Genomic DNA, 27,983 nt, shown 5'->3' with positions numbered 1-27,983 from the left:
GAAGCTTACACAATTGGATCATGAGGTTTAGCTCTAGAATTGGGCTCAGGGTGACTGAAAGTACACACATTAAGAGTAATTATTTAAATCAGTGTTTATTTCTATCTGCCACAAAAGACAACCACCATCAGATAATCAGAAGAAAACAAATTCAGCATCAATGAAAAAATCTTGCTTTCTGTGGATAGCGCAGCTCTGCATCCATGGGTGATATTCTTTGGGAATAAGGACGTCTGGCTTCATCATCTTCTGGAGTTATGGCACTTGGGTTATAATGAACTTCAGCTAGGGAAAATAATGGGGGAAATTTTTTCAGTGATGATTATTTGGTTTCACTTATTTAGAAAGAAACCTGACTGTGCACAATTGAATGTGCACATTGAACATGCCTATGCTTTAACTTCGGGAAGCTAACAGAAATCAGTATCTAAAACCAGCTGAGAATGTTTGGTGCTTAGGGCAGAATTCCTATAAAGGAACCTTGCTTTCAGAATTTGACCCTGCAACAATTTCTCTATCTTGGAAGGCAAAATCTTCTGCTGGGATCTTTCTGGGCGTAACAGGTTCACAGCAGGTCCTGTAATCCCCAGTGTCTTTGCTTTTTTGGAAATGCATGAGACAGAATAGACTGCAGTAACTCCCTAACAGGAAACAGGTGTTGTGGGAACAAAAGCCAGCTGGCATAGGGTGGAGCATCTCTTAGGTGCCTCAGTTGGAAGCTAAGCTGAGAGTTCCCCTCCTTTTGGAGAAAAGCCGTATCAGGATCTTAAGGGCTTTCTGACTTTCCTTCCATATAGAAAAGGCATCTGTAACACAGCCATTGACCTCTAATTGAAGTCTGGTGTAGACAAAGCAGTCAAAGTATTCCCATTTATTTCCATTGGTTGGGATTTGGCAGTCACTGTATGGAACCTATTGCATCTTAGTCTGTTTTCTTACCAATCCTAAAATTTCTATCCAGCGAAGTCCCAGGGAGGATATCTGAACTGAAAGTTGAACTTGTTCCATTAGAATTTGGATTCCACAAAACTGGGGATGGGGATCTGTGGTTTAAAGGTCTTGGTGTAGATGTAGGAGTTGTACCTGACCCATTCCAGCCTGAAAACAGAGATTAGAAAGCACAGGAATAAAATTCTGTATGGGAAATTCTTCCTGGTGTGTTACACCTCAAACTGCCAGAGAGGAGAAAGTTCAGGGCCTGCTTCTTGTACCTTCCTTGTACAGAATTAGTGACTAAGCAGAAATCTCTTTCAGAAATCTACATTTTTAACTGCATACTGACACATCATGATCCTATCATATAAGCAGTTCATGGAAGAGTATCCAATGCAATGCAGAAATAGTAGGAAACTATTGAAGAGAATCCCATGCTCCTTACTGTAGGACAACTGTGACATGAGTGAAGCTAATGAAAACCACTTAATGCTTACCAGAATAATTATTCTGTTGAAATCTCCCACAGCAAAAGTGTATTCGGCACTGCTTCACTACATCTTCCTTCATTAGGCAGTGAAACACAAAAATAAAGAACCCTAAAGAAGCAAGAAGATAAATCACAGGTTAGGGGCTTGATTGTCCAGCCTGCTCCCCCTTTTCTGATGTATTTATACGTCACTGAGTTACCAGCAAGTTATGGATGGGCAGAGAGGTAAACCCTGAACCAGTATCACATTGGTCCAGAATTGCATTGAAAGTCATTGGTGCATATGAAAGGGTATCAGAAATAGCAACCTGCAGATTTGGTATGAGTAATCTGACAATCACTGGAGATTCTCACCAAGCATTTTTTGCCCAGACAGAAAGGACTGTGCCAGCTCCTGAAAACACATGCTTATTGGGACCCACATTTCAAATGTGTGCCTTCATGTACCTAATGGCAATACCTATCATTGCTATGCTGTCTAAACAACACTGTCATTTCACTTCAGTTGAGCTTTCCTAATAAAATAGCAGAACAGTGTAACTCAAAACCTGTATGACCTCTCCACTTCCCCCATGCTTTAATTATATGATTCCACAAATGTATTTCTATTCCACAGTCCTAAATTGTTGCATTTATAGCTGTACTCCATTCAAGAATTACCTTGCAGAGTGTTAAAGATGCTGAAGAGATACAAGAAAAATATCCTCACTGCTCCCCAGGCAAAAAAGGCAAAGCTCCAAGTTAAGCCCAAGAGGAACATCAAGCTGAAAGCACTTTTGAGGTCCTGGAGAAATAAACGTTTCCAGAATCTGGATCTCATTTGTGTCCTTGATTTCACTGAGTGGATTTGGAGGAGAACAGTGATGAACATGGCTGTGTTCGTCAGAAACACCAAGAAGATGTAGGCCACAACAGAGATGTAAAACACCACGTTATCTTGAATCCAGCAACTACAAGAAGGGAAATATGATGAGGAGTTCTGCAGGCAGGGAAGCTAAAGAAGCCTGGCTTCCAAAATAATCCTCCCGTGTGGTTCTCTGATACCAAGCAATGGCATTCCTAACACCCATTGCTTTCCCCCAGTACTGAATCTCTATTTTTTGCCTTTTTCATGGATGTTATAGAAATATAATATCTTGGAGTCTTCTGTCAAATTCAGATAAATCTGATAATTGTTTCACAAATTGACAACGTACACAGACAATAATACACTACCTTAGGAAAATCAATTTAAATATGACTTAATTAGGAGTCTGTTTAACACTTTTTCCTCTGAGATGTCATGAGTGTGTTGTCCCTCCAACATTCAAATATTTGAGGTAATTGTCACCAACATGTGATCAGGTTGTGCTAAATAGAAAGCAGGGAAAAAAAAAAACAACCAACAAAAATGAAGCGATGCATTCCTTGCTATAAAATCCTTTTGAAAAGGATGAAAGAAAGCAGTATTTTCCCACTGGAGAAGAGAGAATGTGCAGGGAGCATATACTGATGTCATCTCAAACTGAGTTGCTGTTGTGTAAAGGAAGAGATTATCCAAAGAGGAAAAGCAGAGCTGGAACACACAGTGGCAAAGAATGTTGGGCACTAAGCTGGAAGAATCCCTGCCCATCCTCAGGTCCACTCCACTAAGTGAGAGTTACTCCACATGGCTGTCTTATGGCCCAAAAGGATCCACTGAAGCAGAGCCACTGAAAGGAGAGAGCTGGGATAGGGAAGGAAAGACAAAAGCAAGGGAGCTGTTGTTGCCTTCTGGTTGTTTCTTCTATCTTTAAGATACTCTGAAGACCATCAAAAAGCTTAGAATATTGTACTTACAAATTGCTGAATGGACTGTTCTCACTTTGTGATCCATTACCATAGAAGTCTTTATTTATAATGAGCACAATAATGGTTACAATCGCTGGTATTCCTAACGTGGAAAGAAAGAGAAAATGAGATATTCCAATAAACGAGATAAAATGAAGTATATGGGAAGATGTCAGACAATTTCTGATGACTAATTACTGCAGACATGTACTTCTTGGGATCAAATTGTACTCCCAAAGCTCCTTCTGAAATGAGTGTAATTAAATGTGTGGCATAGCAGGATTAATCTCCTTATTTATGTAAATTACAAATGAGTAGGCATAAAATATCTGTGTTTGCAAAATGTTTGTGAATGTTCAAACATCTCCAGAAGGGATCCAATCTGGTAAAATAAAACCAACTGATTATTATAAAAAGTAGCGTGTTAAAAGAAAAGCAGACTGCCGCATTTTGCATGAAGGTCTGACAGAGACAGACATTTTCCAGCCAGCGTTTGATCAGTCTTCCCTTCCATTCATTTCCTATTTGCCATATTTCTTTCAGTTCTGGCTTTTCTGTTCAGAACAACTGCTGCCAGCAGTGCCATTACATATGGCTGCCCTTGAGAGCAATTATATGCAACATTAAATCTAAGGATAGAGGTGATTACATGCTGCCCTCTATTCAAAAACATTCAAAAAAGGCTTTAAAACAGCCTCTAATGGCTACAAAAACAACGCACGCCAAACTGTTCTTTAGGTCACTGCCTCTGATAACACCTTCTCTAACAACTGAGCCATCACATGGGCTTCTTTCTGCCTGTGTGCATCACATTGCTGCGAGCTCCATCTCAGAGAAGGTAAGAAGCACAGAAGTCAAAAGGAATTTTGCTTACTTACCCCACCCAGCAATGCAGCATTTTAGGATGTACTTCGGGATGTAAACGTTGAAAACTTTGACGAGAGCCAAGTAGAGGTGGACAGACTCCATGCACATCCAGGTGAAAGCTGCCAGCAGGAAATAGTGCAGGAGTGCAGCCACGGCAATGCAAAGAGCAGGCAGGCTGTAGGAGGACAGCCAGGGGTTGACCAAGAAGATCACATTCAACATCAGCAATGCGGCACAGAGGTTCAGCAGGATTTTTGCAGGATTGTCTCTCCGCAGCTTCCTAAATAGGAGTGGAAAGTAACTAGGGTGTCATTGCACAGATTGTGCTGGGACAGTTGCCTAAGTCTGGAGCCCTGTTGTGCCAGGAGCTACTGGTATATCCAGTGTGAAACTACACCCATCCAACAGCACAAACACACCAGAGCGACCAACAGCGAAAGAACAGGAACATAAGCAACTCTATTTTACTGTTTCTAACATCCAATGTGCAGTTTATATAGAGGGAATATTCCTTATTCTTGGCATGAAGTCTTACCTCTACCCATGAAATATCCATTTGTGAAATGGAAAAAAATAAGGAAATCAGAAGTTGCTGAACAATTTGGTGCATGTCTCAAAGTGTAAGGATTTGAATCCCAACTTCACCACAGTCACAGGTCAAAGTAAAGCAATATTTACTCCTTCAGATCTCACTCCTGCCCCTTGTGAATCACATCAACGAATATTACCAAACATTCTGCTAGTTTCTGAAAAGTTATTGCTGTGAAAGCATTAAAAAGTGTTACAAGAAAAAGGATCAGACTTACTCAAGGGCTAGGTATGTCACCAGTGTTATAGCCAAAAAAAGGGAAGAAGCACCACATCCTGCATAGCTTATCAGAGTTAATACACGATCGTTTGTCGCGTCTATCTCTGCCCGGGACAAGTCCTAGATACAAGGTAAAGAGTCACAGCTGTTTGCCAGATGAAGAAAATTGCTTTCCACATTTATACATCGGTAAGAAAAACAATTTCTGTTTTTATGTGTTTCTTACTCTATAGCCCTGCAGAATATTCAGACTAGTGCAGCTGGTTCAGACATTCAGCATTCCAGACATCCAGCACCTCCTCGTGAGCCTGGCAGTGCTGTACTACAGAAATTCAGCAAGGATCCCAGTATCACACCAAGGTTATTCAACTTGCTTTGTAGGAGAAACTCCAGTTTTAATGTTTCAGTGGCAGTTGCCATGCTGGGAACTACACAAATTTGCTAAATGCCTTGGAGCGCACATCCAAAGAGCATCGCCTTGAAATGCCATGTGGGAGACCAGGCCCTGCTTCTCCCAGCTGCTGCCAGGAGTGAGGCTGATGGGATTTTGGTTGTTTCCTGCCATGTTTTCTCTGTCATTTGGTGAAACACTGAATGTCAAACTAGTCACCTACACCTCTGGCGCACAATGGACTTAGCAATGTCAACTGCTTGTGTCTATTCTTGCATCTAAGTGGAAGCGCAAAAGAGAACTTAAAACGAGACAGAATTCCAATTGCTTGAATAGAAACTTCAGCACAAGTTGTCTACAACCTGTAAGACCTTCATTCCTTCCTGCAGAAGTCCCATTTTTGCGCTTTGGTGCCTCCCCTTGAGCAGAGCAATGCTGACCCCTAGGGGACGTTGGGCAAGACCTGGCCTTGGGGGGACAGCCTTATCCCTCACTGGTTGAGTTCTACAGGCAACAGACAATTCTGAGTTCATTTCTTCCCCATCTCTGCATTTGTTGCCACCTTTTCTCAGGAAGTCATCTCTGTATTCTCTTTTTTTTTTTTTTTGACATTTGAATTTTAGTTTTCTGTGTATTAAAACACCAACTGCCTTTTCTGCCAGGAGGTGATAGTTAATGTTAATAAATAGTTAATAAATAGTTAGTTAATAGATAGTTAATAAATCCCTTATTTATATTCAACTTCCCTTCCTGTTGGAGTGCAGGCAAAGCTATCATATTATTAATTGCCAACTGGCAGGTAATAAATTAAACGGTATTTTGAACATGAACATTGATTAAGTCACTTTGCAAAGAGGTTCAGATTACATCCATAAAATGAATTTGTCTTGTGGCAAGGAACAGTTAGAGGACTTTATGCCATGGTAATTATTATAATTGCTTTGTTCATTGCTATTGATTTTGGCAAAATGGCAGATATCTAACAGCTGGGACGGATGTGAATCTCCCATCTTTCCCCAAAACCAAAACCAAAAAGTGATGACTTTATCTGGTGCCATGCGTCTCTTTTGGAGGTGATTCATGGAGTACTTACCAGCAAGACTCCAAAATGGGTAAGATGGTTACAAAAACAGATTGTGTAATTCATATCTGTATATTCCGTTTCACACCCTGTTGTATTCCAACCACCCAGTCCATCTGTGTAATATAGAAAAAGATTTTTAAGCAGAGTTAGTCATGCTCAGTCATTTATAGCTCTGCAGCATGCAGAATGTGTGAAAACGAGCTCAAGTTAGTACAGATTGCAGGGTCATTTAGCAGCATACAAATGATATTTCACACAGGAACACATCTTACACAGTTGCCTGAGAACCTCAAAACTTGGATGAAAGCCTTTGGTGGAAGGAAGAAATATTTAAAGTCATTTACATTCCTGCACACAGAGGAAGCAAGAAGGTAAGGAAGAGTTAGCTTGACTAGGTTGCACTGCAGGGTGTGGAAACACAGAAGGAAAGAAATATTTACAGGGCAGAGGAACTGTTTAGGCAGCGTGTAGCACTGAACAAGCCAGATCTTCCCTGGTGAGGTTCTATTTATGACCCTATTTATGTGGCATGTATGGCATATTCGGAAGCTAAACTTCAAATTTAAAAATAAATAGATAGACAAACAAGCAAATAAATAAATGAAATCTAACATTAATATTAAGGAGGCAATCTCTCCCACGTGGGCTGAATTAACCCAACTCATGGTTATCTTTCTGTGTCCATTTACTCCCTGAGCCGTATTCAAAGCCTGACCACAGCAAAGTCCCCTCTGACTTCCCTGGGGTGACTTTGAGAAGTCATCTGATGTTCTGTTGTGTTTCTGCTATTTTTCTTTCACTAATTTTTCTTATCCATGTGGATGCACCACTGCACATCGCCAGACATGTATCCCTAGAAATAACGCCAGTTACTGAGATATCAGTGCCTGTGGAAAGCAGCAAAACAGAAGGGGCCAGATGCGAGGAGATGGATTCCAAATTTCAAACAGGAGCCAAAGGCTCTGGTGACAGAGGGAGCACAGCAGCTCTGTACATCACACTTACCATTCTTCAGAAAGTCCCAAAAGACGCAGTGCACTGCTGCATTACCCTAAAGGCGGAGAAAGAAAAAGAGGCCGTGACATTTATTCAGTATATCTGTGCACTGGCTTGCATATAACTGGGATTTAAAGCTGTGGCACTTTGATTTAACTCCCCCCGTTCTGGAATGAGGAATGAGGGGAGCCTGGTCTCTGTGCTTATTGGCATGGTGGTGGTCCCGGGGGTCAGCAGGTTCCTGAAGATGCCTCAGTTCGGCAGCAGTGGAGATGTTGGTCACAAGAAAGCATCTAGGGTAGCACTGCACTCATCCATAGCAGCACAGCCAGCAGAGGGCTCCCATCCTGCCTCCTCCATTACCAAGTGAAATCCTAGGAGTCAGTGCTTTTCTCAGTTTTCACAATTTCTGCACCGTTCATTGTCTGTTTGGGCAGAAAAACTGACAAGTTGTCCAGCTCAGGTTGGTCCCTGTGTCTCATCTTGTTGGCTTCGTGTGATATCTGAGGTGTCACAGCGAATTACTGGTGAAATGTCCAAGTTCTGAATAGGACCTACCATAAAAACCTTGATCTCATGTGACATCAACAAAAAAATTAGCAAATCTCACAATAAGAAAACCTTTATTTCAGAATTTCAGTGTTTCTGTTCTCACTCTGAAACAAGGCAGAGAAGAAACCCAAGAGAAAATAGAGCTTGTGTGTGTGCTGCAAGCAGCTTAAATGGGTTTTTAATGCAATGTTTGCTCTTGGGGACATTCGAGTTTATTACTCATAACGCTGCAGCAAACTTTCCCAAGGCACAGATTCATTTTCCTCTATTATTAATAAAGTTTGATAAGGCACAGAGTTTACAGGAAGCACCCTAACAGATAAGCTGTTAAAGACTTGTGAACTGCAGGCTGTCAAATATAATTAGGCAGAGAGCCAAAGCTGTAGGTTAAGATGACAAATCATTAAATATTTAATTAGGATATTTTTTAAAGGTCGAGGAAAAAATCCGAGAGGTGCCAGATGGCCTCATGGAGTGAAAATGACAGAAGAGAGAGGATATGTGGATGAAATTTCTGGCTATATGTCATTTGCTAGAACTGTATGCAAAGTCCATATTGTCATAAAAGCAGTATAGTCAAGCTGTCATTAACTGGAACCTTTATCAAATTCAACTCATTGAATATTTCAGTTCTGTCCTTATTTTGCAATGCGTTTGCGTGCAGAGGAGGTCATAAACTTTTGCAACACAAAGATGTAATGAATTAACCTGGTCAACAAGTCGGAGCCATGCCCACTAAGCAGATAGTGTAAGATCGATTTCAGCTTTGAAACATCATTTTGAAAGAGGGTGGTAGAACAGGTCACCCAAGGAGGCTGTGGATGCCCTATCCCTGGAGGCACTCAAGGCCAGGCTGGATGTGGCTCTGGGCAGCCTGGTCTGCTGGTTGGCGACCCTGCACATAGCAGGGGGTTGAAAATAGATGATCATTGTGGTCCTTTTCAACCCAGGCCATTCTATGATTCTATGGAAGAACACAAACCAAAGTGATTTTGAAAATATCTATGCAGTGTTTTTGCATTTCTTGAGATTTACCCCTCTCACTGACTAAAGCAATTTGCAGAATTAGAAGCAATTACAGATCGATGCTTTTACAGCCAAGCTGCCATTTTTTTTTATCAAATAAATTATTTCTTGAGAGAAATTGACCAGATCAAAGCAAGGAAATGAGGGAAATGCCCCTTGCTTCTAAGCATGGGTTTACAGTGGAGACGTGAGCTTTGCTAACCTGCAGGAGTGGACCCAACCACTGTCAGTCCTTTGGCTGATAGATGTTGGAGAGCTCAGTCAGCAAAACGTTCCATAATTATCTGTCCCCTTGTCAGCTTATTTGAAGTGGAAGTGAAATCGTCTTTATTTCAACACATATCCTACCGTATTTTTGTTGATGTGCTGAAGAGTTATATTCACAGGTTCATTAAGGTTCTGAATCAGTGAATTTTCAATGCTGGCACTTACAACGTAAGTGTTCAGCCTCTCCTTCTGTAAGCTGTCATCCTGCAGTGGGAAAACGCAGACACGCAAACAATTCCAAGTCATTTGAGTTACCAGCAATCCTGCCCCTCGCTGCTTTCTCAAATTGTCTTTCTTGGAAGCTGCCATCAGCTAAACGCCACGGGATGCCTGATGTAATTTAACTGCTTGCTACTTAATCAGAACGTGCAGTTAGCAGCCAATTCAGGGACACTTTCTACATCAGCAGAAGCAGAACAGCTTCAGCTGCATCAGCTGGATTGAGAAATCTGCATAACCATTTCCGTATATGAAAACATCCAGTTGTGTGTCATTTAGCTCATTAGACAGCAGACACACTTGTGGATGTTTGTTCTGCATGGAAAGCATTGCTCAGCACACTGCACGCTCCGCTGTACCAAAGGAAACAGCTCTTTTTAAACTACACTCGTGTTCCAGAGTGAAGAAAACACAGCAAATACTGGAACAGTTCTAAATGCAACATATTGGTGCTGCTGTTGTTTTAATGGAGAAAGAAATCTTGAAATTATTTTCATAACATTTGACATGTGCTATGGATACCGTTTAAGTAGGAGCTTACTGTCAGAGGAGGATGGGGCACATTCTTTAACTACAAAACAAAAGCAGTGGATTGACATCAGCTACAGAAAAGGAAGAAAACATCTGCAGTCTCCAGACACCTCATGGAGCATTATCACTGCTGAGAAGGTTTTGATGCTTGGATGCATTTTCTCTGCACACGTCTTAATGCCCCGTCAGCCCAATGCTAAATGCACCCAGAGCAGATCATGCCGCTGGGATTTTGGTTTCGTGCACATTAAGGACAACTGAAGCGATTGCTGCCATGTTCACATTTGTTAGGAATGATAGTTACCACAAAGAGAGAAGTCGTGCCAAAAAAATTAAACTGGATCTTTGAATACGTCTCTGGGTCAGCCTGGTTGTCTCCTAAGAATGTCTTCAGTGATTTTGGCAAACGCACCGAGGCCAAGGCATTTTCAAATGGGTTTTCTTGAACACTGATCTGCAGGAAAGAAACGATGTGCTCAGAGCTGCCTTCCCCAGCACACTTACACACAACAGCAGCAGGAATGGCCTGGATTTCTCACCTTGATATCTCTTCCTTGGTCATACGAGGTGACACCAAAGGCCACTCCTTCAAACACGCTGGGATCCGGACGCATCACCAGCAAGGCGAAGGATGTGGTTATGACTGATGTGTTTCTTTCTGTGTGAGCCAGCTTATAGCCTATCTCCTCTGTTGTCTTCAGGATCCTTTATGGAGAGCAACAGCAAGAAAAAAAGACACACCCCTTGAAATGTTCTCCTGGCTTCACAATATGCAGTCAGGAGCTAATCAGCTAAATGCCCGTGCTCTGGTTTTGATCACAAAGAGCATTCTCTGCAGCACAATGGACTATATTTGGGATAGACGGTATTTTGTTGGGTACAGAGTCAGATGGCTACAAGCAATTGGGTTAGCTTAGAGTCCCAGAATCATAGAATCATTAGGCTCCAACCCCAAGCCACCCCCACCGTGCCCATAACCACGACCCTCAGTGCCACATCTCCACAGCTCTGGCACATCTCCAGGGATGGTGACCACCATCTCACTGGGCAGCTGGATGTGCTCCAGCACCTCGATGTCTTTCTCATAGTGAGGGGCCCAGCACTGAGCACAGCACTGAGGTGGATCTCACCAGAGCTGAGTAAGGAGGGATGATCACCTCCTGCTCCTCCTGGTCACACTGTTGCTTATACAAGCCAGGACACCAGTGGCCTTCTCGGCCACCTGGGCACACAGCTGGCTCGTGTTCAGCCAAGCATTGACCAGCACCCCCAGACCCTTGATCCTAGGCTGGAAAAGACCTTCAAGTCTGAGCATGTTTCTGTCAGCTGGAATTCTGGCAGGTGGACGATACCCTTCTGTGGCTGAGAGTCAGCCCACTGCCAGACAGGGTTAAATGGATTGGATAAATCAGCCCTGGAGCATCTGAGGGGCAACATGAGTTCTGGAATGACATCAGGCAAAATTAACTCCCAGACGAATACTACATTTCATCTGAAAGGCAGTAACTTGTAAAGCAGACTAATCTGATTATTTGCAATTACTTAATTATACTCTCTGGTAAAATATCAGAGACAGAATAATTCAATCTGCAAGGGATTTCTGGAGCTCTGTAGTCCAGCTATTTCAAGGTAAGGCTTGTGCTGTGAAGCTCTGACCGTCTCTGAGCATGGAGATTTCACAGGCCGACATCCCAGCCTCTTCTCTCAACTGAGTTTTGTTTCTCAGTAGAGAGAAGAGGCTGGGATCCTTAGGAAGCAGCAAATTAGGGTTGTTCAATGCATGTGGGTATTAAAAGAGTTAGACTTCTTGCTTGGCAGCCCATAAGGCTATTCAGCAGTATGCAAGTAAGGATAATAGTCTATTGGAAATGTGTTAAAGCTGGCTTTGACAGACTGAAAGAAAACCTTCCTGTGCCTTGGTCTGGTACCAGACACAGCAGGACCCCAGTAAGATCTTTTTCGCCCTAGAGCTGCAAAGTCTGGAGTTAAATCATCAAAGTACCCAAGGTCAGGAATTGCTACTGAAACCTTACAGAAGCAAAGTCATAGCTCTTATTGGGATATCATGTTTAGCATGTGCCAGGTATCACCAGAGTACTCATTCACATGCCTAATATTCTTCTGTAATAATATCTTCATTTTCCTTACAAGCTTTACATACCAACTCCATCTCCATTATGGATCAGGAATCTAGAGTATATATTAGCATCAGAATGTCATCCTTGTCCCTAAAAGCTTACACTGTATGGGAAGATAATTGTAAGTAATGGGTATTGCACATGAAAAAAAAAAAGAAAAAAAAAGAGTGTATTTGCGAAGCCAAAGGCAAAGTCAGTGAGCAGCCATCACAGCCCCCACTCCACACACTGCAGCACAAGAGGAATTGAAGAGAGGTAACACAGCCAAAAGGACTGTGATGCTGCCCAAAGCTTTCTCTCCATCAGATTTCCTAATCTACTTTTGGCTGCTGATCCTGTCAGACTCATGAGTTTGAAAAGGCAATGAGTGCAGAGTTCTCCAGTACAAACAGCTGGGCTGCTGCACTCTGTGCCCCACCTGGAACCTAAGGGGAAATCCACTTCTGTGCAGCTATGCTACTTACCTATTGGTCATTTTTCTGATGTTCTGATCCTCCATTTCTTGAAGTAAAATATAGTCCAGTATAGTCAATATAGCCTCTGCAAGTGTCACACTTAAATCTACAAACTTCACAATATCAGAAATTTTATTTCCAATAACTTCTAGTTCTTCCATATCCAGTGTTGCATCCGGCAAGAGATATAAAATATGCTGTACAACATCTTGTGCATTCTCTGGGAAAAGTTAAAAAAAAGGGGGGAGTACAAATGATTTACGTGAAATATAGATGATTTACGTAAAGCATGGCTTCACATCTAGATATACAACTACACGTATGTACATTAAAGCAAGGGATTAGACTGTGCCTCTTCTCTCTTTCTATGCGGGCATAATGCTTCTGATCTATTAGGAAGTTATGGCCCCAAAAGAAGTCAATAAGCCCTCAACACGCCATGAAATCTGGCAAAAACTTCAAAGCAAAATCTGGGTATTTCAGGTTGTATTTTAAAGGAAGAAAACAATGTGGTTTTCATAAGAATATAATCACCTGCTTTTGGCTTATAAAGATTATCTGTAAATACTGTTTAACTTTGATCATTTGTGAGTTCAAAATTAAACAAGCCTCTCCCTCTGCCCAAATGCTGCTTAATTGGCATAGCAGAAGAACAAATTATGAATGATGTAGTTTGAAAATTTGGTATTTGCCATTCATCATCTCATCGTTCTGCTATAATTTTTTAATAGTAACAGAGCTTTACTACTTGCGAGTCAGAGAGACTGTATGTAACTGCAGATATATTTCAACGAAATCTACAGGACATGAATTCCTTTTACTTGGAGTACAGGCAGGCAAAATCTGCCACATTATTCTCTGGTTACTTACTTAATTCTACATCTAAGTGTTGGATTTGAGACAGTTCTTTTGAGCAGTAGCTAGAGAATTTGAAGCAATCACAAAATCCATCTACATTAAAAATATTTTAAGATGACCAATTGAGTAGGATGCATATAATACAGTGCTGCAGCTTCATTTTTTCTGCTGTCCAGCACACACATTATTTAAGTATAACCAATTTACTTCCATTCACTGTATCATGGAAGGATCCGGTGGCTTACCTTCTGTTACAATGATGTTATGAAGGTCCAGGATATTACTTGGAAGCTCTTCTAGTAATTTACATTCAGTCATATTTGGATTGCTCCAGAAAGATTGCTCAAGATCAATATTAATTGCACTGAAAAATGAAACAGTGTATTTCGAGCTACATGAAAAAAATATATTAATTGATGTTCCCCACATTCCCATTTAAGTAACTAAAATCATAGAATCATTAAGGTTGAAACCAGTAAGGTCACTAAGTCTAACCATCAGCTTACTAGAATAGTAGATTGTCAGGCTGGATATTAGGAAGCATTTCTTATGAGAAGAAGTAGTGATGCACTGTCACAGGCTGCCCAGGGAATGGTGGGTCACTGCTCCTGGAGGTGTTTAAGGACAGGGTGGATGTAGTACTGAGGGACATGGAATAGTGGGCAACATTGGTGGTAGGAGGATAGTTGGACTAGATGATCTTAGAGGTCTTTTCCAACCTTAATGATTCTATGGTTTTATGACTCAATGCCTGTGACCACTCTACCACATCACTCAGTGTGTCATCTATCCTTTTCTTGAACACCTGCAGGGATAGTGACTCCACCACCTCCCCGGGCACCTTGTGTCAATACTTCACCAATTAGCCTGATTGTGAAAATTAATTGCAAGTCAGACCTGACTTAGCATTCATTTAGCACAGTGGGAACTGAGTCCAAAAGCCAAAGTGATTTGAAATGCACCTGGAAGGAGTGATATTCTGCCAGTGGTGGGCACAGTGCCATGAGTGGATGGCACAAATGCTACAGTTCATCTGTTTCCCCTCCCAGCTCAAGCAGACAGTCAGTTTCTTGCTAGGCTGGCTTGCACTTGCTGCAGGTGATGGGAATTACACAGTACTCCCTTTTCCTGCAGTCTGTACTCAGTTAGCCATCCTTCCTGGCATGGCACTGCTGTGCGCCACTGCAGACATCCATTTGGACTCCATCACACAAAGCCTTGCACTCCCTCCTCCTCCTTTGCCATTCAAGAACCAAAATGAGATGTTCTGGTCACTCACCACTTCCTCCAAGCAGACTGCAGAGGGTTTTTCCTGCAGCTGACCTCTGCTGTGGCAGCCGGACTTGTTTGAGGCCAGAAATAGCTGCCCTTGTATTTGGTCTGTGAAACATTTTCTGGGCAATCCAGTAATACTGAGGATGAAAGACATAAAAGATCTTTAAAAAGATTTGATAGTCAGAAAGCAGACTTCCTTGACACAGCTGTTCAGCCCTCAACTTCTGTTTCTGCTGGCACTGAGCTGTTGTTTTCACATCTTTTGTGAGCTGTATGGGAGTATTTTACAAGATTACTGACTGTAAGAAAGCATTTTCCCCAGGTATTTGGCCTGTTCTGAAACCTTTTTCTGCTTTTGTTTGACAAGGTCAGTTCTCAGGTAAAGTGTTAGCTTCACAGCATCACAAATCATATTTTAACAGCAATCCATCCTGCAGGCTTCTCTCATCTATCTGAAGCTGCTTTCACACTGCCCCTCGTTATCCCATCCATGTCTTTTCCTCCAAGCTTGAAGTTTTGTACTTGACCTTTTAAGTCTTTGATACAAAACGTGTTTTTGAATTTCAGGTACAGTCTGTTATCTCTTATCTCTGGCTTTCTTCTGTATTTTAAGGACTGATAAAGGTTGTTACCAAACCAAAAAGATCGCTTGCAATTTGAGACTCAATCCAATCAGCACCAGCACTAAGAGAATGTCTGTGGTAGGTTTGGTTTAATTGCAAGATGTCTTTGCATTGCTTTCTATAACTTGTGCATCAGATGGGATCCTGCAGGGATACTTGTAGGGATGTTTTCCAGTCCTAACCTCTCCACAGAGCCTCAGTTTGATTAAAAACCTGCAGTCAAAATGAGGTTTTAATGAAGTATCACCTATTAGCCTGACAGCCACATCTTCGGGTTCCACATCTAATGACAGCGGTCCGACTTGGAAAGTGTCATTCAGCAACTGTTTTATCTTGAGACTCAGCACTTCTTGTGTTTCATGTGATGTGACCTTCATAATGGCTTTACAAACATAGCTACAGAGACAACATACACAATCAATGCTATGATATTAAAAACATTCCATTATTATACCTTATAATGTTACTGGCTGCAAAAATAGAGAGTAACACACAAACTTATATTGAATTGAATAATCGATGTATGCATTTTATTCACTACAAGTGCAATCCTACAGCAAATGTCACCAAATACCACTTTTATCTACATGAGCACCTTATCACTTGAAATGCATTATGAAGTACCAATTACTGGGAATGCAGGTACAAGAACCTATTAATAGTTTCATGGAATTGCCTCAAAAGGTTTCCTAATCATGTTATCTTAGCGAAGGAAAATCTCTGTGAAAGTAAGCATTCTTGAACTGTGTTTTAAAGTCCAGAGTGAGCTAGTCATAAAACAATGAGGTCCTTCAGTACTCTGTGCCCAAACAGAGGCAGCAGACACCAAGGCTCCCTGAAAGGCACAGATTTAACCAACTGCTCTCCACTGGATTCCAGTGTTTTCTCTTCAAAACAACTATGTTTGCTGACTCAAGGAGGTTTGGAAAGACCATCCCTTTCTTTTGAGTGGCTTCAGACACAGCAGAAAGAACAAAGGAGTGGGAGCTTTCAAGTGTTTCCAACCCGCTCCTGTTCCTACACAGTTGTTTCCCACTCAGCATGGCCCTTGGGGTAACCATTTACAACCCTTTGAAGCTGATGGGAACTCAGCTCCCTCTGCTCTCCTGCCCTGAAGTCAGAAGGCAATTAGGATTTCCTGCAGAAGAAGTGCAGGATTCATCCTGGCAGACCTCCTGGGCACGGTCTAGCAATGCAGTCTGCCACTCTCTGTTCCGGTTTCGATGAGGGGCACTGATCACAGCCAACAGCACAGCACAAACCTCCCAGCTTGCTATGGAAGTATGGCAAGATCCCCAGGATATGGGCCATAAGAGGAAAACCTTGGATGCTCAGATACATTTCTCTGACTTAAGCATTACTGATTCTGAATCTACACGTGTTTTTCTGGTTTATGCAAATAAAGGTTCCCCACTCTACCCTGAAACTAAAATATCTGATGTGTGATCTGTATTTATGATCAGGTTCATAGCAGGAAGCAGGATTTTCTTATTAAATCAGTGGGAACTAGAAAAATCCAGTTTATAAACACAAGTCTTACCTTTGTGACATCTGCTTTGTCTTCATCTTCGGTTTGGATAGGACACAGAAAGTTAAAAGCTGGTTAGAATCAGCTGGTGCAAGGGTGATTGGAACAGCAGAAACCCCAGGTGTTCATTAAAATAGAGCCTAATGTCTTAAATGACTATCTAGAGTGGCCTTTGTTTCAGAGTGCTTCTGGGACATACGGAGACAAAACAGAAACTCCCAGTGCATGGACACTGATTCATGTGGAGAGCAGAGTAGATCCATATCTAACATTGCTCAGTCACTGCGCTCACCCAAAGGGTCTTCCAAAGCAGACTGATTGCAAAGAGTGCTGGGCATGTCCTGCCTTCATCTTACAGAGAGCATTCCAATGTCTGTTCAGACACAGTGACTCTCCAGTCCATTGATTTACATGGAGTACATTACATTTAATGCTTTCTACAGAACACAGTAGGATTAGCATTTAGACCGTGTAACTACAATATCCTCAGTGCAAAGGTAAGAAAAGTTATGTTTTTAAACCAGAAAATAACAAGTTACATACACGGGTCCTCTTGTACACATTGCTTTGTGGAGAGTTAACCCTGAAAGGAAATAGAATAATTATTTGATATTAAGCATATAGAATTACTCATCCCATTCTGCTACTGCCCAAAAAGATCTTGTGACCACATGGCAGACCTTGCAGCAGAGAAATCGTCTGGAATTCAGCACAGGTATGTCTGCATAAATCTCTAAGTGCTGTGGCAGGTATGCATTAAGACAGGAAGCTCTGGAGGGATCTGTTTTAAGATCTTGTTTCCTATTCTTTACGTGTTCTACTTTTCCTCACATTTTAAAAACATTTTCTCTGTTAATTTCTTGGAGATATTTAAACAACTTGGAATCTGACTGCAATCTCTCTCAAAGGACATAATGTCAAGGTGACACCAGTATACGGCTTACCTGATTTTAAAGTCCGTCACAACTAGTTCTTCACCTGCAAATATGACACTAAACTGGAAGAAAACAGTAACATTTTTGTTAACTTCATTTATTGATGCTCGTTCTAGAACTGCTTGCAAGTTTAAAATTGTCACTGAAATTCTAAATCCCAATGAAAAGGGCTAAAAATATTTGGAAAGTGTCAACACTTTCTGAATTTAATTTTATCCCTTTAAAAATGCGTTGGATAACATGGTTATGAAACGCTGTGATATTGTTACATGGAGACTTATTTCTGTGTTGTCCCCTAAGTTTGCGTGCTGTACCAGCTGTCTTCATCATCTGATACCTTCTAGAAATAAATGAGAAGGAGAAAAGAGTGGCACTCACCCAGTTTTCTATAAGCTTCCTTGCATCATAGTAATCAGGAGCTCTCTCAGTTGTGTAGAAGAGCGAAAAGTTCATGTCAATGCTATAGAAGCTGACTGCAGCAAGAGAACAAAGGGAGATGCATCCTCTAGTTGGCACAGATGGGTGTCTGCACTCTGTCCTCATCCCTCCCCTTAGCCATGGTTCTGTTTCCCATTCCGTCACTTAGGCTCTATGGGAAATCCCACCTTCCGAATGTCTAAGTCCAGATTACTGCACTGCACATCTAATGGCCCGAAGTCAAGGCCAAGTTATCTCATTTTAACAAGCAAAGGACAGTGGTGCACCAACTTTGCTTTTCCCATGTGCTGAGAATGCATAAGAAGAGGTAGGATGATCTACTGACAAAAACCTCCTTGCCGAGCACAAACACGTGACCAGGTCTTAAACTGTCGTGCGTACAGTGTCAGTCGGTGCCACTGAGAATCAGCTCAGCATTTAAAAGTCTCCTTGGGAAAGGCACTTACATGCAGTGGGGCCATTGGTGCTGCTGCTTGGAGACAACGGCAGCTGCGTAGGCGCCGCTGTCGATGATGCCTCACTTGAACCTGCTGAAAAACAATTGAAAGGTCTGAGAATCAACACTGCACATTGTTCATAGGAGAGAGAGTCCCTCAGCAGAGGTCACTGCCACAAAGAGCTGTTGTTGCTCCACTCAGAACAGACCTCTGCGGAGTGAAGGGAAAATACGGCTCTGTGTGTTTGTTTGTTTTGTTTCTCCATTGCTTATGTTGAAGAGCAATTATCTCTCTGCTCCCTTCTTGTTTGCACAATCTGTGGCATCCTTCAGGAAAGGCCACTTGTCAAGCACAGGATAGCTACAGTAACGAATGGGAAACAAACAGCGATGTTCACCGACTTTGATTTAAGATAACCTGGCAGAAGGATTCCCATTATAAACGCCATTCGTCCTGCCTGTCATTTGCAAAGCAAAACATTCTGGGAATTTGTTCTCAGCTAATTTTCCTTGAAGTGAATCACCTTGTCAAACCAGGTAGGGCTTTTGCATTTCACATGCAATCTGCCACCCCCTCAGGCAGACAGGGACAGAACGGCAGTGCTTGCTCACATGCACTACAGGAAATGGCAGTGAACGAATCACTGTATAACATTACAGCTTTGGTGATGAAAGAAAAGCATGATCACAACATTTTGCTGTAGACATACAGATATCTTGCTATGCTGATGATCTGTGCTTTTTCTTCACTCACGTGACTATCAGACTTGACAATTCTAGCTCTGACAATGAGAAATAAACTTAACACATGAATAAAAAGCTCAATATCTATGAATAAGGAGTGTGCTCAGAAATAGATAGGATAAAGCCACGCTTTGTCAACCACTGGTTTCTCTGCTGTAGTTCAGTGTAAGAAGAACCACCCATGACTAAAATAATAACAAGCTCATCTCTGACCCACTTGACTCAATAGCAACACATCCATGGGCGGTAACAGGAACAAGGGCTGTTTAAAACTTGAAGAAAGAGTCTCCTATTTTTTTATCCCAAATGGCTTTGGATTATTTAGAGAGATTTAGATTGGATGTAAGAAAGAATTATTTTATGATAAGGGCAGTGAAGCATTGGCACAGGTTGCCCAGAGAGGTGGTGGTGTTCCATCCCTGCAAACAGCCAAGATAGGATGGATGGGCTCTGAGCACTGATGGAGCTGTGGGTGTTCCTGCTCAGTGCAGGGAGTGGGACCAGATGGCCTTCAAGGGTCCCTTCCAACTCCAACGATTCTGTGATTCTATGATTCTATTTCTCGACCTTGAAAGGACACCTGAAGTCAAAACAGCCCTTCTGAACAGGCACAAGACACAAGCCAGCTTTTCCCATGATCCTTGATGAATCTTAGATTATAATTTGGACAGCTCTTCTCTTTACTCATGCCTCTTCCTTCTGGGATGGCACTGCCTGTTAGAAATAGGAGGATCACTTTACCCTGCTTCATTCTTCCACTACAACTCGAGCCATTCCAGGAGCAAGCTGCCACATTGCCATTTCAAACCAGCAGCTTGCGGTCGGCCAAGAAGCCGATCTGACACCATGGCTATCTGCTGGTTTTTTGATTGGAAAAATCCGTGGGCTCAAATCATCGAGCTGCAGGACAGCCTGAGGTACTCAGCACACAGCCCTGCCAATGGCCGCTAACACTGTTTGACACGTGAATGTGCAGAAAGCAAGAAACTAGAAATATGCACTAAAGTAACAGCAAAACTCTGGAGATGGAGGAAAACCAACCTCCAGCAGAAAGCCCAGGGACCTGAAGCTGGAAATATGTGCTTTGCCCTCCAGCACGCATACACCAGCCCCCCTCTCCCCCACTGCCAGAACACTGCCCTCAGGATCCACCCCCCGGGGCTGCACAGAGCCTGGTCCTGCAGCATCCCTCATGGCTTTAACCCTACACCGTAAGCTGCTGGTGGGAGCCTCTGTGCCTCCCCGTGATGTGAAGCTGCAGGCACAGGCTCTCTGGGCCTCGCTATGACACCATACATAATTAGTGCCTGGTTTTGAGCTGTCAGAAACAGTGGAAGAAAGTGTGTGTTTTGTTACAAGCTTCTGTAACAATTACTATTAGAAAGTGTGATGAGAATACAGAAGGGCCACTGCTGTGCAGTCATGCTTTGCCATTGGAACAAATCACTTCTTCCTTTCCTAATAGGAATATAGACATGAGACTAGACTGTGATTAGCCAAGCCATAAGTCAAGCAGTTTGTAAGCCTGGGGCTCAACCTGTCCTCCTGGTGCTGCCGTGCTGCGGGTTCTCTGCAGATAGGAGTCTGCAGGCAGCCGTGATTACAGGCTCCATTCCCTTCTTGTTATTACAGTGCAATGTTTCAAAACCCATCGCCTCAGGGGTGATGTATGATATCACCCGGTGTCAGCCAGGATGAACCAGAAAAATCTGCTAGGCAAAAACATACAGAAATGGCCGAACAAAATCCAAACCCATTCTACTTGGGAGTGAAGTTTCCATCTCCTGGCAAAAAAAAGCATAATTACAACTTCACAGGTTCTAACTTCTTTCTTTCTCTCTTTCTCATTATCACCTGAAGAAAAAAATCTTTTTATTTTCCCATGTCAGGAACCACTGCCAGCAGGCAAGTGTGGGACCATCCACCTGAATCCTGCAACCTCGTTTGTGTTAATTAACGTGCATGTAATTCCCTTCACAAAATGGGGGTTAAGGAGTGCCAACAGAAAGAGATCTCAAACCAGAAAAATACTATACCATAACATTTTTGAAGTCCTGGGTCTCAATTTGAGAATTTAATAGATGGCTTATTTGGCATTCTGAAAACATGCTTGATTTCCATCAGAAGTAGTAGCAAGAATTAGATTAACTGGTAAGCAAACTGTAATAAATGTACTGTTATATTACCAGCAGTCATTTTCATACATTGAATATTCATCTCTCCCAGATTATTTAAAATCAAGAAGAGAATTAGAAATCAGCGTGTGAGTGGGGCGGGGGGAGGAGGAGGTGAAGGCTGAGTCAGAGGATGAGAACACACAATTCTACTTCATTGCCTTTAGTGAAAGCCCAGCTGAGCTGGAAAAGCAAAAGATCGTCGTCAAGAACTTTGAGAAAAAAAAGCAAAGGCCAAACAATAACCTTACTCCTCTACCAAGCAAAGCAGCACGATGGCTGGGATAATTATAGCACTCACACCATTCAGCAAACCATCGTAAGGCTGCTTCCTTCTGCATTCATATGAGCAGTTCCACTCATTTTGCCTAACAGGCCCAAAATTAATGTGGGATTTCCAAAAGCAAGCAGGCCACACAACTTCCTCCAGCACAACTGCATAAACTGTGTACTGCTGAGTTGAACCAAACCCTGCAGACTGAAGCAGTGCCCAGGTACATAAACACGAGATGCAAATCTTGCAGCTAGCAATTGCCACAGGGCATCAGTAATGATTTGAGTTGTGTCAGTAGCACCAAAATGGCTCTTCACCTTGACGTCTCATTGCATGGCTACACTTTGGCACAGCTATGTCTTGTACACGTTTCAGATGTTCTGACATAGACGGAATAGATACGACCCCACATGGACGACAAATAGGAACTCTTGCCCCTGTCTGACAGGACAGAACTGTGGAATGTGTCTTATCACACTTAGGGACATGGTACGTAGGGATGTGGTTTAGTGGGCAATATTGGTATTAGGTGGATGGTTGGACTAGATGATCTTAGAAGACTTTCCAACCTTAATGATTTTACAATCACTCACTGCTGTCTGTACCACTCCCTGTTACTGCTATCTAGTTTACCACCAGTTTGTCCCTGTGAAACAGCCAGATCATGAACTGCAGTTAATTACAGTAAGTGCTAGATTTATAGTAGAAGCAAAGGTCTTGCTGAGATCTGACACAGGCCAGATACTTACACACAATTAAATTGTATGTTCACGGGACATCACAGTGGTCATCTCAGCAATTGCTGTTGGGAAAAATTCAGATTGCAACAGCCCTTGTCCAGATGGGAGATCTCTATGCAGTAGTTCATGGCACCAAGGCAGGACTACTGCGGTGCCTTGTAGCTTAGCTCATCTCCTGTGCGATATGCTGCTCCTCATCAGTGACACACACAAAGACATAGCTTAGAGAAGAGGCAGTGCAGAAACAGAACTGCTGGGATAAAGGCAATGGGGTGAGGAGCCAAGAGGCAGATGGGAAGGTTGTGATTTACAGCTGTTATTCATGCCTCTTTTCTTTGTTGCAGAGCAAAGGGCTGTGTAAGGAGAGAGGTGGGAGAAATCCCTCTGAGCAAAGGTCCCAGAAGCAGTGGTTTGTTTCCTCTTTGAATTTCTTTTGCTCTCACTTTGATGAACCTGGAGCAGGAGAAGAAGTGCATGGGGAGCTGAGGGGTGGTTCTCAGGCACTGCACCTAACTGAGAAGCACTGCTGGATGGGAAGCTCCTTGGGTTCTCAGACTGGGCACCAACACCAAGCAATTCTTTCCAACTGTGCCTCTGCCCTCCCTGCGGAACCATCATCTCACAGAGGACAAGGAAACACGCATACAGTGCTACTGTGGAGCACCTATATATCATAGCATGCCATTAAGTCAAACAGTCAATCATGGCATGCCGTTGACTCAATTAATCAATCTCAGACTTCTGTTTTAATGCTGTGTATTTTAATACTGTGTAGTCCATGCAGACACTAGGACTGATAATACCAAACACTATGAGAGCTTTCAGTGAAGCAACATCCATGTAGGATGCAGCCCGGACAGGCATCTTATAGAGAGGTGATTACATCATCTCACTAATGGCTGGTCTCACTCTGAGGATATTAAGCAACCCCACTTGTCCTGAGATGTGGAGGGTTCCTTACTCTGTATGCATCATCCCCAGCAGTGCACAAGCCCAAAGGAGAGAAAATACCAGAGAGACTCACCACAGCGGAGGTGATGGCCAGCGACGGGAGGGATGCTGCTGAAGTCCCAGTACTCTTCCCTCCAGCTGACAACATTGCCCATGGAGCAGCCCAGCAGCTCCTCCTGGCGCAGTGCACGGTCCCACATTTGGAAGTAGTACAAGTTGCCAATGAAGCTGTTGCTCACTCGTACAATAAAGCCATCCTTCCTTTTATGCAGATGACCCAGCACCAGGCTTCCGTTGGGCTTCAGGCACTCTGTGCTGTTTATGTCTTTACTATACACCAGATTACCATTAGAGTAGACTTCCAGCAGTTGTTTCCTGGTGTCCCACAAGCAGCACACACTATACCATGTGAAAAGGGCTAAATCAACCTCAATGTTTCGGCTGGTGCCAAAAAGATACACTCTTAACTGCTTGTTTTCTCCAGAGAGTCCAAGCTCTAAGTCATTTATTTCAGTGGAGTTGTTGTTAGTGTCATAGGAAAATGCTCCCCAAGAGCTAATGTTGGTAGTTCGGTTCAGATCGATGCACACTGTGAACTGACATAGCTGAGGGATGCTGTGGTTGACCAGAGACACGTACTTATCATTCCTTCCCAGTAAATCCAGTGTTTCTCCCTGCAGAGAACGTGTTTCTATGAAGAAAAAAATACATATACCAAGTAAAGAGGGAAAATGAAGTGCTTATTTCAAAGAAAAAAAAAAGCTGCAATATGACCTCATCCAGCGACTTTCCTGGAAGATAATAAAAATATTTAAAGTTTATTCTATTTCTGGTTTCTGCTGCCTTTGAAATTAAATTCTGAGGCCTCCTACGCTACAAGCAAAGAGAAGATGAGTTTAATTCCGCAAGGGAAATGTTGAAGTCCTCAAGACATGCCCAGTAGGATCCAATACAGAATTCAGGTTCGGAATCCACCAAGTCCAAGATCTGTGTGGGTGCTCAGTGCAAAGGTTTCAGTTCAGCTCTGGGAAAAGAGCTCTTTGTAGGTTTGGCTCCCAGTGGCAAATCTGACCCCTGATCTTTAGGTTTGGGTTTCTGCTAATAATACAAGTAATAAGGGCTGTCCTTTTCCCGGCTTTGGAGAGTTTGGCAGGTTTTTCCTTTCCACCAGCTCCATCCCTATCCCACCCATGTCCTGCTCGTAGGGGGTCTGTGTACACCATCAGGGTGGGGAGAGTTGATCAGACTCCATTTGTAACTCAGACCACTCCTATGCAGGAAATCTGCATCCTTAACTTGTCTCTGTGCTCTCATGTATACATATGCTTCTCTACTGTAGGATGTACTTCCTCTAGGTAAGAACTGCCATTATAGTGAGCCTTTTATAATCCTATCTGGGGGTTGTTTTTACAGCATTTTCCTCAAATGAACTTAAGTCATTCCCAAACCTGCCTGCCTGCCATGCAAACCAGGTATTGTAAATCCCTCAAATCTAATCTGGTCAATAAATCCGAGTGACTGTTTGTACTGTTCATGAGGGTTAGGCACGTCCTAGGCTGCCAAAGTAGCTGACTCTTCTCCCCATCTATTTCACATGCTTCAAATGGAAGGCAAGTGGGAAATGACCCATACATGGTCTAATCATCTGTAGGTGGTTAGAAGCTGTGTATTGCTGTTCTGGTGTACCCTTGTGCCCTCAGAATATAAGGAGGATATTTCTCCTTACACATAATAACACTACTGTCTTTCATGTTTGTCTTACTTCTAAAATCAGCACTCAGCATTCAGATGGAGCACACACCACATCCTGGTCTCACTTCCACCACTGCAATGCCACTAAACCCTCTTTGTTTGCAACCACGATAATTATTTTCACCTGGAGTGGAATTCTGTAGGATTCAGAACAGTAGTATGTGATATCAGTGTACATGAGCTGGGAATGCAGCTGCTCTTTGCCAGCACACCAGCCCCTGCCTTAGTGGGAGAAAACCCTGGCACATGAACTCACAAAGCACATCACCAGTGCTGGGACCATAGGAGCACACCCATGGCAGTGCTTCTGGGGGTGCAGAGAGGTGAGGGCAGCTCCTTAATCGTAGTTGAAGCACTGAATGGGCACAAGAAAACACAGCAACAATCTTCAGCTGTACTTTCCACAGCTGCAGGGCCCCAGAGGTTGAGAAGCCAGATCCAATGGGTTTGCCCAAAGAAAGGGAATTGCTTTGTGATGTGAAATGGCAGAGCTGGCACCAACAACTGGCTGGAGGACCATTGCCCCGCAGCTGACAGTCAGCCTTTCAGGGATCAACCCTGCCACTGTCTGATAGCAGACACAATAGGAGCCTCTACCCAAAGAAAGTGGCAACGTTTGGCAAGTCCTAAACATCAATCCAGCCTTTGTATTATGCAGGTTTTACTTGGAAAGCAGTCATCTGTTCTTCGACTGCACTCTGTGCTGGGAGTGAACCCAGCACAACATTTCAGGGCCATGAATTATCTCTATGCCCCATATTGCTCTTGAGGAAAAGTCAAAGAAAGAAATACAAAATCCAATATGGAGCTAATTACTGGTTTTATCAATGGTGAAGTGAAAGGGCACTGAGTGTGCCCATGAAGCACAGCTGACTGTGGTTGACTCAGCAGCTGGGGAAATAAAACAAAAAAAAGAAAGGAAAAAAAAAAACAAAAAACACCAGAAAAAGGTATCTTATGTATGCATACTGTGTGTGCATCAGGACAGCACTACTGGGCTGTGGGATGCATTCTGCTTGTGCAGTGGTGAGTCCTATGGGAATTACCTGTGAGGAGGAACAGTCCTGCAACAACCACCAAGATGCAGAGAGCCTTGTCTATAGGGGATTCTGCAGGTGCACACGTGGACCTCTTCATTCTTCAGGCATGTTCTGAAAGAGAGATGTGGGCTCTCACTCATGTGCTTGGCTGAGACATTCAGTCTGCTTTCTGGAGGCTGCTGAAATGGCACTTGCAACACATGAATCCAGAAGGTCATACCTGCTGTGAGCAAGCTGAGTAGTCTATGCAGACCCTTTCTGAAAGAGACGAGCTGGAAAAGACCCACAAGGATCATCGAGTCCAACTCCTGGCTCTGCACAGCACCACCCAAAATCAGACCATCTGCTGGAGTCACCTGGCTTAGAACCAAGCACAGCCCTTGCCTGGGGCTTCCTGCTATGGGTTACACTATGTCTGACCACTGGCAAGATGGAGATTGTTCCTTTGTGTCCAGATTTGTAAAATAACGTCAGAAAATGATTTTAAAAAACAACCCAAACGAACCAAACCTGAGTTAATAACAACTTTCTGATTTTCCTTTTGAGAGTGCACTTTACAACATTAAAGTGAGGAAATTTCACCCAGCTTTCCACTTACTGCTGTCACAGCAACATTTACAATAACACAAATCACTGCACTCCCAGCCGGCAGTAACCAAACTGAAGTTCCTACACATTTCTGGTGCTTCATACTTTCTCCTAAAAAACATCACATTCTTTAAAAGATGCTGCTCCAAAACTCACCTCCCCACGTGGCGCTGAAATCCAGGAAGGTTTTGCCAAGGGTTCCACACGACTTCTGCCAGATGCCAAAACACAGATGAGGAGAAAAATGAAGAGAAAGCCAGGTGGGAGGTTGTGATGTTTTCTGCGGGTCAGGCAATGGAAAGCGAGAGATTTCTTTTCCAAAACCGCATTTCTCAGGTACTGGAAAACCTGCTGTGACAACAGATCTTCCCTCCCAACATTCTCCTTTATTACTCCAGCAATGATTTGTTGACTTTTGCAATAACATTCAAGAAACAAATCATTATGTTCCAGTCTGCTGTACGTCATGGGCTGTATTAAGTTTTGTCCAGAGCAAAGTCCAGAACATGTAGGACTATAAAACACAAGTCAGAAAGAAGTAGCTGCAGGGCTGCCCTTGTTCCTCATTCCAAAGCAGCTGCAGTGAAGAACATTAGCTTTTATTTTCCCACAGCAGCTGTCTGGCCCCTATTTGTAGTGGGTAATGCTGTCATGTAAAGATAATCTGTTCCCTTTTTCCTGTTGCAAGTGCAATAATCTGGGATGGTTTTGTTCAACAAATGTGATATACTACTTGCTGCTAAGGGAGATTGAGTGAGCTGGGACCAAGCAGGAAGAGGCACCAGGACCACTTCGGGTCAGAAGTGACCTGGGATGCTTTAGAAGTGGACACTTGGGACTCAAAGCAGAAAAACACCCAGATTAAGGAGAACAGTGACACAAACAAGCAGAAAATGGCCACAAATACCAAACATGGTCAGACTCTTTGGGGCTGTTTGGCTAAAAAGGAGTTTTACTTCACTTGGATGTATGAAAATTTTGCCAGAAGGTTGCTATGGTGAATTCCAGTTCTTCCAAACCTCTGCTTACTGCAATTACATTGCAAAGCCTGGGAGCTGGGA

At 42.9% G+C, this 27,983-nt stretch overlaps 1 protein-coding gene across 2 annotated transcripts; it reads right to left on the bottom strand.

Moving 5' to 3' along the window:
• Positions 1-76: 76 nt before the first annotated feature.
• Positions 77-27,439, bottom strand: ADGRG4 (adhesion G protein-coupled receptor G4). 2 transcript variants are annotated; one of them, XM_010715207.4, is made up of 24 exons: positions 27,079-27,439; positions 26,341-26,445; positions 23,616-24,233; positions 18,670-18,750; positions 18,164-18,258; positions 17,795-17,847; positions 17,394-17,433; positions 16,863-16,888; positions 15,570-15,718; positions 14,704-14,836; positions 13,670-13,788; positions 12,576-12,786; positions 10,513-10,678; positions 10,278-10,427; positions 9,305-9,427; positions 7,388-7,433; positions 6,392-6,495; positions 4,906-5,027; positions 4,111-4,379; positions 3,242-3,335; positions 2,084-2,373; positions 1,431-1,532; positions 940-1,098; positions 77-285 (listed from the first exon to the last, which is right to left on the bottom strand). In XM_010715207.4, the coding sequence occupies exons 2-24, from the start codon at positions 26,429-26,431 to the stop codon at positions 158-160; spliced, it is 3,369 nt and encodes a 1,122-aa protein (XP_010713509.1). In that variant the 5' UTR covers positions 26,432-26,445; positions 27,079-27,439; the 3' UTR covers positions 77-157. The 2 variants fall into 2 exon arrangements, with proteins under 2 accessions (XP_010713509.1, XP_010713508.1); XM_010715206.4 differs by having other exon boundaries at positions 18,670-18,753; positions 27,079-27,438.
• Between the last annotated feature and the right edge of the window lie 544 nt (positions 27,440-27,983).

This window comes from Meleagris gallopavo, chromosome 9, assembly GCF_905368555.1.
Source record: "Meleagris gallopavo chromosome 9, MGAL_WU_HG_1.1, whole genome shotgun sequence".
Taxonomy (NCBI): domain Eukaryota; kingdom Metazoa; phylum Chordata; class Aves; order Galliformes; family Phasianidae; genus Meleagris; species Meleagris gallopavo.
Note: the sequence above shows the minus strand (reverse complement) of the source record. Positions and strands in the feature narration are given on the sequence as shown.